This window comes from Remersonia thermophila, chromosome 6 (genome assembly GCF_042764415.1).
Source record: "Remersonia thermophila strain ATCC 22073 chromosome 6, whole genome shotgun sequence".
In the NCBI taxonomy this organism is placed as follows: domain Eukaryota; kingdom Fungi; phylum Ascomycota; class Sordariomycetes; order Sordariales; family Chaetomiaceae; genus Remersonia; species Remersonia thermophila.
In genome coordinates, this window is record NC_092222.1 from 2,978,962 (window position 1) to 2,991,740 (window position 12,779).

Here is a 12,779-nt window from a genome sequence, read left to right on the forward strand (position 1 = left end):
GTCTGGTCTTGGATAGCTGTTGGTCGGACGAGCGTTGATGGTCTCATCACTAACGCATACTTTGCGTTTGTCCCCTGTGAGGCACCAAGGGAGGAGCACAGCATACAAATAGACGACGGACAGGTGGTATTCATGTTCGTAGTTGAGCAATCCCTCAATCGACTGTCCGTTCTGAAGTACCTCACCCAATCCCAACTGTATCGCCTCCCAACGTTGCAATGACGCACGCAAACCAACTCGGTCCCGAGACCTGGTGGAAGGATGCCGGCTTGAGGAGGTTGTATCTCGTCCTGCCCATCGTCATACTCAGCAGCTCGTACCAGGGCTTCGATGGCATGATCATGAATGGGCTCCAGCTGCTACCCTCCTGGCAAGAAGGTACCTGACTGTCACACCGGATTTTTCCAGTTGTTCGCGTCGCCCTATGCTCAGTCTGACGCAAAAATTAGAATTCAATTATCCCCGCGGCCCACTTCTTGGGCTCCTCGCATCCATCCAGACGGTCGGTGCCATGGTGGCTTTGCCAAGCATCGGTTGGCTCGTTGACAAGATCGGCCGCCGCCGAAGCATTGTCTTTGGCGCAGCGTGGACTCTCGTTGGCGCCGCCTTGCAGGGATCCGCCGTCCACCTCGCAGCATTCATCATCTCCCGCTTCCTCATTGGCTTCGGCCTGGCCTACACAGTCGTCGCGTCACCTGTGCTCCTTTCCGAGTTGGCTCTCGCCAAGCACCGCGGTACCATCCTGGCCTACTTCCCCGCGACTTGGTACACCGGCGCCATCATTGCAGCGTGGGTCACCTATGGCACCCAGTTCATTCAGAACTCGTGGTCATGGAGAATCCCCAGTCTGCTTCAGGCTTTCCCTGCCATCATCCAGATCACACTCATCTGGTTCGTTCCCGAAAGCCCCCGCTGGCTGATCGCTCAAGGTCGAGGCGCCGAGGCCAGGGAGTTTCTCATCAAGTACCACGCCAATGGAGACGAGAACAACCCGATTGTGGAGACCGAGTATACCCAAATTAAGGAAGCCATCTTGCAAGATGCGCAATGGAAGAAGCAGTCAAGCTACCTGGACCTCGTTCGCACCAAGCCGAACAGGAGACGCCTCATCATCGTAACCTTCTGCGGGCTCTTCCTCGAGGTGAGTGGGCTAAGGCATGGATAGGCGTCGCTCGCGAGTGTTGACTTGGTGTCTACCTTACCACAGATATCTGGCAACGGTCTTGTCCAGTACTATCTCCATGCTGTGCTGAACAGCATAGGAATCACAAAGACAGTCGAGCAAACAACCATCAATGGATGCCTCTCCATCTACAACTTCCTCGTTGCCATTGGGGCCTCCTTCCTGGTCGACCGCGTTGGCCGCCGCAAGCTCTTCATTGCATCCACCTCGGGCATGCTCCTGGCCTTCATTCTCTGGACGACATTCGCAGCTCGTAAGTCGCAACCCCCAGTCAATATCTTGTGTAAGTGATCACCGCTGATGATTGGCCAGTGTATACCACCCACGGGACCCAGAGCTTCGCCTACGGAGTTTTGGTCTGCATTTTCCTCTCGAACGGCGCGTACAGTCTGGGCTGGACGCCTCTGTGGGCTTATCCGGCGGAGCTACTCCCCTTCGAGGTTCGCGCGCGTGGCGTCACCTACATGACGGGCGTCATGCATGCTTTCGGCTTCTTTAGCGCTTTCGTCAACCCGATTGGTTTGGGGAGCATTGGCTGGAAGTACTACCTCGCCTACGTGGCGTACACCTTCCTCGAAGTACGTATTCCTATCACTGTCTCACCTCAAAGACTAGTTCTAACAGTGGTCAGCTCTGTGCTGTATGGTACTTCTTTGTCGAGACCAAGGGCTACGCGCTCGAGGAGATTGCCTCTATCTTCGAGACCCCTGGTTTGACCTGGAAGCAGAGGAGGAACTTCAAAGGGCCCGTTTCATATCGGGACGTAAATGATGCAGAGGAGAGTGGAGATGGCGAGAAGAAAGCCGAGATTACAAACGTCAAAGAGCTTTAGACGTTAGAGGAATTCAATCAAGCTCGTATTGTAACCGAGTAAGGTGTGTTAGCGGTATTGTCATTTCAAGGTTCGGTGTTCATGTCAAGCCTGGCTCGGCGTGCCAGACGATGGTGATAACACAGCAGAGAGGCTGGACGAGCAAGGGCTGCTCGAAGCGGGGCGGGGCTTTGACTGATGCGGGGGCGGCTGAGCAGTAGCATGGCAAGACTGCATTCTGCGGCTGAAGATGGAGACTAGTATAACTACTGCGTAATTAATCACCTATGACTTGGATTCTGGCTTGACCCACAATGCTTCTCTCATCATCTTCGCTCTCGGCTTCAGGATGGGTCCGTTCAGCATCACAGCAGGCGTCATAACGGTAGTGGAATTTCAGTGGAAACGTCATCGCTGCCTACAACACGTACATCTCAACACTTAAGGATGCGCTTAACGACCGGGAGCTCTTCCTCATCCGAGCTGAAGTGACCTGTCTGCGGGGCTTTGTCCGCACACTGGATTTACCCCAGGGGCCAGGTGTTAGCCAAATGTACCTGCCATTTGGGAGTCGCCTTGGCAACGCCAAACAGCAGTAGTATATCTTGTAGGATAATTAGTTGAGGAACGGCTTGTCCGTTTCCTCCTTGTTAGATTATTATTCAGACTATTGACATTGTACAATTGACACCATACTCCTGTTATTGGGGCTACCACCAGGACTCCCTGCGGTGGGGAACACAGCGAGCACGGAAAGTCTCGGGGCGCCCAATGGCATGCTTGCTCTGTATGAGCATTCCCTCACGCAACTGCTCGAGCTGCTTGTTCTTGGAGCTTCAAAGGGTGCAGGATGACGACATGGAACGGATCAGGCAAGCAAGGTGCCGTTTAGACTGCACAGATTTGCGGCCTTCCGCTGGGCACCCTTGTCATCGAAATACACTCGCGGCTCCCAGAGCCAGAACCCGTATGATGACGGGGATTGATCTATTTCTGGCTTGACGTCCTGGCCGTCGAAGCAGAAGAAGGTCGAGGCGCTCCTAGGCGAGATCCTGCATCATAAAAAACCACTCTCATTCTGGCGCTCGAGGTAGAGTCCAGGTACACATTTTACATGCACATGGCGGGCAAACTGTGGGCTTCGTGCTAACACCTTCCTACCAGGCAATACCTTGGCGCTGTTATTCAGCGCCTTGATCAAATGCATGCTAGACAGCTGCAGGGTGAGTCCTCAGATGGTGGTTGTTCAATTTCGTCGCGTCAGTTCGTGTCGATGACGATGCCCAACAGCTCGGACTTAGGCCCGATGCGAGGTCAAGGCCAATTGTCCTCAAATGGCTGGCTGCTCCCGGTGTTGCGAAGAAGCACTCGAGTATTTATGGTGGGCCGGGCCATTTCCGGGTACCTGTTCCTGGGTGTTTGACCAAGGCTCGTACGTGAAGTGGTCGACTCAGGGCGGCGTTCTCTGCATGAATGTTATCGGTAAGTGCGTGATATGGTGGATCAGCAATCGACTGCCGACATGCGTGCTTGCACGTTGCAGCCGGATACCCAAAGCGGACACCCCTGAAGATTGCGGCTTCTCTGAACGTTGCGGTTTGGAACTGCTGCGCTGACTTTGGCGGCGCTTCGGGCCTTGGGTTAGTGGTGGTCTTTGAGCATGTAGTGATTGAGAGTTGGTGCAACGCAGACATGACTGCCGCTTGGGCGCTGTTCAGCGGGTTGTAAGAGCCGCGGAAGTGTTTACCCTGTGGCGCTTCGCTTGTGGCGGCAAGACAACATCCCCATCCTCGCCTTGCGGGGCGCCACTTCCCACCATGAGAGAGCAGTCCTCCTCACCGCCAGTATCTTAACGACGTAGACGACGACCCATGTTGTGATGAACGTTGACTCGCTTCTGGCTGGCGGACGGCTGCATGAATAGCTCGGTATTGGCCACCTCATGATCGTTGTTTCTCTCATCGCCTGACAATCTCGGTATGCTTGCCCGACTATCATGTGCTTGTGGCGCCACGGTAGAACCGTCCTCGTCCTACTCTCCTCTCTGGTCCGCAACGAGAGAACGGCGGTTTTCTGGGCTATTTGTCTGAACCCTGTCGTTGCGGTCATCACAGTCCCGAAAGCGGCAGCTGCTGAGCCTCAGTTGTAGATCAACCTCACGACTAGAGGCGGCGCTGAATGGGCTCTGAGGCTAAAGGATTGGTTGGACATCCGCCGGTTCGGGCTTACGGGTGCTCTCGTCCTCTCACAGTGTGGATATGCTTGCCCGGCTCTCCATAGTTTGCGGCGGCATAGCAGGACATATTCTATTCAGCTTTCCTCTGTTATCCGGAACCGGAGGACAGGTAGGGCGATGGTCCGCTTCGAGATCGGTATTGCAATGTCCGCCAATATCTCGCAGAAATTCGACCCAGTCTTGGCTATATAGGGGATGCAGGGGCATTCTAGCGGTAGCCAGCTTGGGCTCGTTATCCTCGCTACCCTCATTTTCCGCCTTAGTCTTTGGCGACGTAGGATTTCGAAGCAGGCGGTAAGATGCAGACAGGCTCGAATGCCTGGCACATCTCTTACCCTAACGACAAGACGTCCCGCGGACACAAATGCATGGCAGGATGCCGGGGATGCCGAGGATGCCGGAATCGGTCAGTCCTACCCCGCGTACAGAGTTATAAGTGAGGCAGGCTATTTATTGTCTAGGTCGGACATGCTTGTAACCGAGCGCTCCGGCGCGTCACCATTGTTGGAAGCAGTGTAGACACCTTTGCTTGCTTAGACATATTAATATGTTTAGCCTGCCCAGAAATTTTATATCCAGGCATATACCTGTACCAGTAATTAAGAAGGCCGGATCTCACCTTGTTGCATAAATATAGTTAAAGTCCTTCAACAGACCTAAAAGATATATCGGATTGGCTATCAAAATTATTAAACTCGTTTTCGCTTAGGGTCAGGATAGCATCGGCCTGTGACTTAGCACCACCGCATTAAGGATTATACGTATCCTAAAGCAGTAGTAGGCGCAAAGGAAACCCAGAGATCCGCGTATAGGTTCCCTTCTAAACCTAAAGGCCGCGTCTAGCAGACTAGGGACTCGCAGGATCAAGACTCGCCGCTATAAGAAGGATATAAAAGACCGAGCTATCGAGTCAGAGTATTGCTATCACGCTCCAGATACAATAACGCGCTTGTAAATTAAAATGAATATGTCAACAGTTGAGAAAAAAATAGTTCCCGGAATCGTTCTGTAACGGGCTGGGCCCTAAGGAGGCCTCGGCGGCCCTCGGCCAGGAAATACGTAGTTCCGCGTTCAACGGCCAAGACCGACCCAGGCCGCCAGGCACCACCGCTGTCTAGTCGGACTTAGCGGAGCCGTAGGAATAGGGTTTTCTCTCCTCTTTCCCTTCCTTCTTCAAGATAGATATACTCGTAAAGTCGTTACCAATTTCAGTTACAATACACTCTTAGGACCGTTACATTACATCCATCTTCCTTTTTTCGTTATTGAACTGCGAAAAAGGTATTATAAAAAGCCCTCTAGCGCCCAGTTACATCGTAAAGTACTACGGAAAGCCCTCCGGCACCGAGCTATCGAAGCAGAGAGAGAAGCTTTCTAATACCGAGTTACATTATAAAGTATTAAATACGTTTTACCGTTTAAACTAAACGAAGGGTTATAATCCTATATTCTTAACCGTTACGTTAACGAAGGCTATAACCTTAAGCCTAAAGGAGCTAAGTAGCTAGGTTCGAGCGGGATACTTATAATATAATCCGAACCGACTAAGTATAGCTTAATATAATAAAAGCCTTTTATAAGTAAAATATTAAAGGCTGTCTCTCTAACTAGACAAAGGTTGTAAACGGCGATATAAAACAACCTATAATAGGCTTTTAGGAAGACCCCTTTTAAATTACAAGTATAATAGCTTAAGTAATAAACTAATTAAATGAAATATATACCGAATAAATATATAAGCGGAAGGCAATACGTAAATAGATTAGAATACTCTAAGAGACGATTATTATACTATAAAATACCCTAACGATTATTTTAACGACTATGATACTGCCTACTCTACTGCTACCCGTTCTCTTGTAGCCTAAGTCTATACTCCGCTCCGTATTCCTACCTAGCTAAGAAAAGAAGAAACTAACCCTATTAAACCCTCTTCGATTTAATAATATAAAGAAAGAGATCTCTATATAGATCCTAAAGATATAATATAAGCTTTAGATAAACGGACCTACTATTAAAGGACGGAAAGACTAGTTTATCTACGTCTTTTCCCGCTTAGAAAAGGAAGCCTATTTAATAGTAACGACGTTCGTATAGGAAGGAAGTAATAAAGGTATATATAACCTCTACAACTTCTTTACCTATTTAGTATATACTTATAGCGACCTAAACCGGAAGTAAAAGGCCTTTAAACGACTAACGAAACTATATTAAGAAGAGAAGAAAAGCTTTACTACCCTTCTCCCTAAGTTCGAAAAGGAGTTCGCTAATAACAGCGGTACTATCTAGCTAGACGACGTTAAAATTAACTACCTAGAAAGAACTCTAAACAAGGATATAATAAACCTTTTAATTACCTAGATCTACCTATCTACGGATTTTACTAACTACTATTATACCTTTATAACTTTAAGTAATAACCTAGAACAAAAGCGCCGCTAAGCTATAGATTTCCAGCTACAGCGGCCTAACTAAAAGGGGAATACTCTAAGGCCCCTCTTACCCGTTACCGTTACTGCTGTTAACGTAATAGATTAGGAGCCTACGTTTATAAAGGTTAACCGGGCTATCTAAAAGTAAAATAAAAAGTTTAAAGGTAGGAAAGCAAAGTAAGTAGACTAAAAGGAACTAGACTACTATAAAAAGAAAGGGCTATACCTACGCTATAGCCGTAAAGGCTACTAGATTACTAAATACCTTTTTAAACCTTCGAAGCGGCCTGATCCATACCCGCGTATTAATTACACTTACCCGAAGCTTCTTTTTATCGAGGAACTAGTTAAAGCCGATCTAGATATTTCTAATTAGACGGAGAGCGAAGATAAAGAATTAAAAGAGTAGGTTTTAACAGAAGTCGTTACTAAAAGCGTTTAAAGGCTAAGTAAGCTTAAAGAAGGGTAGAAGAGAAGATAGATATAAAGCTAGTTTATATTAATTTCGGTATTAATAAAGTCTTTTATAGAAAGGCCTTTATTAATACTAGCTGCCTATATTATAGAACCGTTTATAATACCTTTGTTACAAAGCTATATCTTTTACGTATCCTAATTACTTTTCGCGATCTCGAACAGATTAATACTACAGCTAGGAGCGTTATTAAATACGTTATATACCTTAATATAGATATCGACGGGTATAAATAGTAAAGGGTCCTCCTCTATATTATACCGGGCTAATTAGATAATGTTATTTTTAACCGACTATAGTTAAAGGCCGAATAAGTAATAGTTACTCCGGCCCGGAATAAACTATTAATCGGCTCTTCGGGACTTATAGTTAAAAAACGGAACCGTTATAAAGACCCTTACCTTAATATTAAAAGTATAATATCCTTAACCTTTATAGCTATCGTTATAAAGGCCTGAATATTCCGTTCCTTTAGCTAGGCAAAGAGCAGTATATAAATATTTACTGTAAGCTTAGCTAATATCTGTAACGGGCTGGCCCCTAAGGAGGCCTTGGCGGCCCTCGGCCAGGAAACACGTGGTTCCGCGTTCAACGGCTAAGACCGACCCAGGCCGCTAGGCACTACCGCCGTCTAGTCGGACTTAGCGGAGCCGCAGGAACAGGGTTTTCTCTCCTCTTTCCCTTCCTTCTTTAAGATGGATATACTCGTAGAGTCGTCACCAAATTTAGTTACAATATACTCTTAGAACCGTTACAATATCGAAAGGGCTTTAACCTTAAAAAAGAAGAGTAATCCCTAGGAAAAGCATCCGAAATACTACTATAATTACCTCCCTTTATTTAACTGTAAAGCAGCCGACCGGCTACCGCCCTACTATAAAGGTATAGACTACGAGATACTGCTCGAAAAGGATATAGAGAGCTAGGACAAAGTCCCTCCCTATAGGCTACTATACAGTATATCTCGCGAAAAGCTTATTATATTACAGAAGACCCTAACTAAACTATTATCTAAGAACTTTATCCGTACTAGTAGCTCCCCTATATTAGCCCCAATCCTATTTATTAAGAAGCCAGGAAATAGACTCCGATTTTACATCGACTACTATAGCTTAAACGCTATTACTAGAAAGGACTATTACCCACTACTATTTATCTATAAGACTCTAAGGACCCTATTAAAGGCTAGATAATTTACAAAGCTAAATATTATTACAGTATTCTATAAGATACGAATTAAAGAAGGTAACGAGTAGAAAACCGCCTTCCGTACACGTTACGGCTTATTCAAGTAGTTAATAACGCTGTTTAGCTTAACAAATACCCCAGCAACCTTCCAACAGTATATCAACACTACCCTATAGGAGTTTCTTAACGACTTCTACTCTACGTATATTAACAATATTTTAATCTATTCAAATAGCTTTCTCTTTAATTATAGGAAGAAAGTTAAAAAGGTTATAAAACAGTTTTAAAAAGCCGGGTTACAAGCCGATATCGATAAATACAAGTTCGAAGCTAAAAGCGTCAAATACCTAGGCTTTATTATAGAAGCCGGCTACGGTATTTAAATCGACCCTAAGAAGATTAAAGCCGTTAAAGGCTAGAAGCACCTTTATACTATTAAAGGTATTAAAGGCTTCTTTAGCTTCGCTAACTATTACTATAAGTTTATTCTAGGATTCTCCGATATCGTTATACCGCTAACAGCTCTAACAAAAAAGTATACCGCCTTTATATAGTCGGACCAGTATAAAGTAGCCTTTAAAAAGCTAAAAGCGATACTTATCGCAACGCTTATTTTAATATAGTAGGATCTAAAGCGGAGGACTATATTAAAAGTTAACTCCTTAGGTTATACGATTAGAAACGTCCTATCCTAATACAATAATAACAGCCTACTATACTCTATAACGTTCTTTTCTAAAAAGAACCTTCCTACAAAGTATAGCTATCCGATCCACGATAAAGAAATATTAGCTATTATTCGCTGCTTAGAACAGTAAAACGCTAAATTATATAGCGTACCTTTCTTTAAAATCCTAACAGATTATAAAAACCTAAAATACTTCCGGAAGAAGCAATAGCTAAACGAACGGTAGGTCCGGTAAGCCGAAGTACTAGCCCGATACAACTTTATACTAAAATACCGTTTTAAAAAGGAGGTAATTATACCGGATACCTTTGTAAAAAGGGAATAGAATATACTAGCAGATAAGTATAACGAATAGCTAGCTAGCTATTACTTTTAACTATTAAAGACCTAGCGAAGCTATATTAGCGTATACCGTACACAGATCAGATTAATAATAACCGTTATAAAGGGGCGGAAGAAAAGTAATAAAGACTAGAAAACTAACGAACCAGCTAACCGTTCTAACCTACCAGATAACCCGTTTAAAGATAGCCTATTATACAACCTTTAAGAGAAGGCCCTCCGCTAAAATAACCGTTATTAAATAATTCGCTGTCTAGTTAAAAAGAGGGAAAAGTAGTTTCCCTTATAATAGGGCCTTCCGATCAGTTTTTCAGAATATTCGATTAACGATAAAAAGCGCTTTCGCTAAAGAAACCGAATCTAAGTCCTAGCTTTTAAACCGCTACGTATAAAGATTATCCAACGAACCTATAATTCTCTCCTATCTAATTACCTAAGCCGCGACCTAACTAAGCTACTAATTATACAAGATTTTAGCTAGCTAAGCCTAAGCTAGGATATTAGGTAGTTCCTACGTAACTATAACGTATATAAGCGTACAGTAATATAAAGGGAAAAGCGCTATAAACTTTTAAAGCCGTTACCGATCCCTAGAAGGATTTAGAGTAAGATTTTAATAGACTTCGTTACCGGGTTACTAACTTATAGTCTTAACCGGGCAGAGAATATTATAATAATTATAAACCGCTTATTAAAAAACGTAATTTTTAAAGCTATAGTATTAACTATAGCGGAAAGAGTAGTAGACCGGCTATTATATTATTTAATCCGCTACTATAGGATCCTAATAGTAATAGTTTCTAACCGAGGACCCTAGTTTATAAGCTTAGTATAGAAACGTATCTATAAGCTTTTAAAGATTACCTAACGTTTATTAATAGCGTTTTACCTAAAGACTGACGGTACTATTAAACACGTAAACTAGGTTGTAAAGCAATATTTACGCTGTTTTATTATATACCTATAGGATAACTAGGATCAACTATTACTAATCGCTATATTAACGATTAATAACCGTATTATAATATTTATTAGTCTAAGCCCGTTCTTTATAATATACAGCTATAATATTAACCTCTTCGGCCTAACTAGAAGGTTAAACGATAAATTAAAAAGTAAAGGGTAATCCTTAATCGTTAAAAGCAAAGCCTTCGCCCGGCGTCTATAGAAAACAACTAAGTTTACGTAAGCTATAATAGCCGTAGCGTAAAAGCGTTAAGAATAGTATACTAACCGGGATTAGTAAGCCGCTAAATAGTTCCGCGTCAAAGATAAGGTTTAAATATTTTTAAAGAACGTTAAAACCGACCGGCTATCGAAGAAGCTAGACTAGCTTAACGCTAAATATACAATTATAAAGTTTATTAATACTTACTCCCACCGCTTAGACACTTTACCAGGGATCTACCCCGTATTCCATATCTCGCTATTAAACAGGGTAAGTAACGATTCGTTACCCTTATAGGAATATAACGATATCCAACTACTAGCTATCGTCCTAAAAGACTCTAGGGAACCAAAGTAGCTAATAGAAGAGATCTTACAATATAAAACGATATAAGATAGAACTATTTTATCAATAACATAGTCGGGCTATACCTAACCAACCTAGAAACCGTTTAATACCTTCTTAGACTTAAAAGCTCTAGACTACTACGAAGCGGTAAATAGCAAGATCCCGCCGACTAGCCAAACGACCCCGGACCCTTTACTATACTGTAAACGACGACGGCGCCAGCGAACGGCGAGTTAAACCCCCCTATAGGAGGAAAGGAGTATTATAACGGGCTGGGCCCTAAAGAAGCCTCGGCAGCTCTCGGCCAGGAAATACATAGTTCCGCGTTTAACGGCTAAAACCAACCCAGGCCGCCAGGCACTACCGCCGTCTAGTCGGACTTAACGGAGCCGCAGAAACAAGGTTTTCTCTCCTCTTTCCCTTCCTTCTTTAAGATAGATATACTCGTAGAGTCGTCACTAATTTCAGTTGCAATACACTCTTAGGACCGTTACACGTTCAGCATACAAGCTTGCTATCATTATAATGTTAAAATGTTAGGTAACCAGCGAAATATATCATATACAGACGCGGAAAAAGGCGAACACAGCCTCGGAATCGGAAACCTGGACCCGACCCTACACTACGCCCTCCTCTCCTGTCTTATCCTAAGGGGCTTGTAAGGAGTAGTCGATAGTAGCCGGTATTAGAAGCTGGGCTCTGCCCAGAACTTAGCCTCTGGGTTAATACCCTGAAAATTATAACGTAGGGCCCGGCCCAGCACCAGCCTAGCAAAGCCCTGGAGAAGTCCCGGCAAATGCCGGAAGTAGAGCAGGATTAAGCATTAATTAACGGAGATAATAAGGTCGCCGCCACTCTATTCATAAGATACCGATGCGGGATACCGCACCAGAGGCACCTTAAGGAAGTAGTATTCCAGAAAATGTCAAAATTAGTGTTGAGTTCGATGATAATCAAGATAGGAAAGGGCCCTCTTACGTAGAGCAGTCTGCAATATATATAGGAAGTATAGCTAAAGCTCCTTATCGGAAGTCTTATCAAAGAAACAAAGCTACAACGAAGCTCCTGTAGTTTTCCATAGAGGCTGTACAGCAGGCAGGAAGACCTTGCAACCGCAAAGAGAGGTCCTGCAGCAACAGGTAGCTTTCCGGCCCTCAGACCGCCTTTCCTTCTCACATCAGATACTCCCTTTTCTTTTCCCCTAAGGAACTAGAATACTATTGTTAAGATTGCAGGACCTATCTGCTCGATCGATAACAGCCAGTCTCAATCCGCGCTACTACTAGAGCCTAGGGAGCCTCCTCGGCCGGTCAACATCAGGCGGTTCCAATTCAGGTGCCTACACCGGTCAGCCTAGACAAACGCTTATCGCGTAGATCCAATACACCCTATACAAAGGACCTTGGAACGGAAGAGCCATATCTGCAATAAGTATTAGCTATAAAGCTTGTGTAGCGCTCTAGGACCTGATATAAGAGCGATGTAGCATTAGAAGAAACGCTTTACGGGATACCACCTAGGACCTAAGAAGGCGGCGAATAGAGTATAGCAAGGGAGGGGAGCTAGTTAGTATTGAAAAATAGCTAGAGTTCGATATAATTTCCATTACACCCATACCATTCAAGACGTATCGTATATCTTACGCCTATCCGTCGTACACGTTATCCTCGCAACCTTATACGCTAGGGGCTATTCCCAAGAGTGGCTTTTTTAACAGCCATTTAATATGTTTGCTTGTAGCTGCCTGGAGGCCGGAAGGCAACAACTATGACTTGATCAAGGCTTTAATTCAACGATCAAACACACAGGGTTAGGGTTAGGGTTAGGGTTAGGGTTAGGGTTAGGGTTAGGGTTAGGGTTAGGGTTAGGGTTAGGGTTAGGGTTAGGTTAGGGTTAGGGTTAGGGTTA

The 12,779-nt window shown here is 44.6% G+C and overlaps 1 protein-coding gene across 1 annotated transcript; it reads left to right on the forward strand.

Annotated features, from left to right (window-relative positions):
• Positions 1 to 424: 424 nt before the first annotated feature.
• Positions 425 to 2,015, forward strand: VTJ83DRAFT_6992 (uncharacterized protein; the record flags this gene model as incomplete). Its single annotated transcript, XM_071013764.1, has 4 exons — positions 425 to 1,141; positions 1,208 to 1,436; positions 1,496 to 1,761; positions 1,815 to 2,015. 4 exons carry the CDS (start codon positions 425 to 427, stop codon positions 2,013 to 2,015), a joined length of 1,413 nt encoding a protein of 470 aa, XP_070864619.1.
• Between the last annotated feature and the right edge of the window lie 10,764 nt (positions 2,016 to 12,779).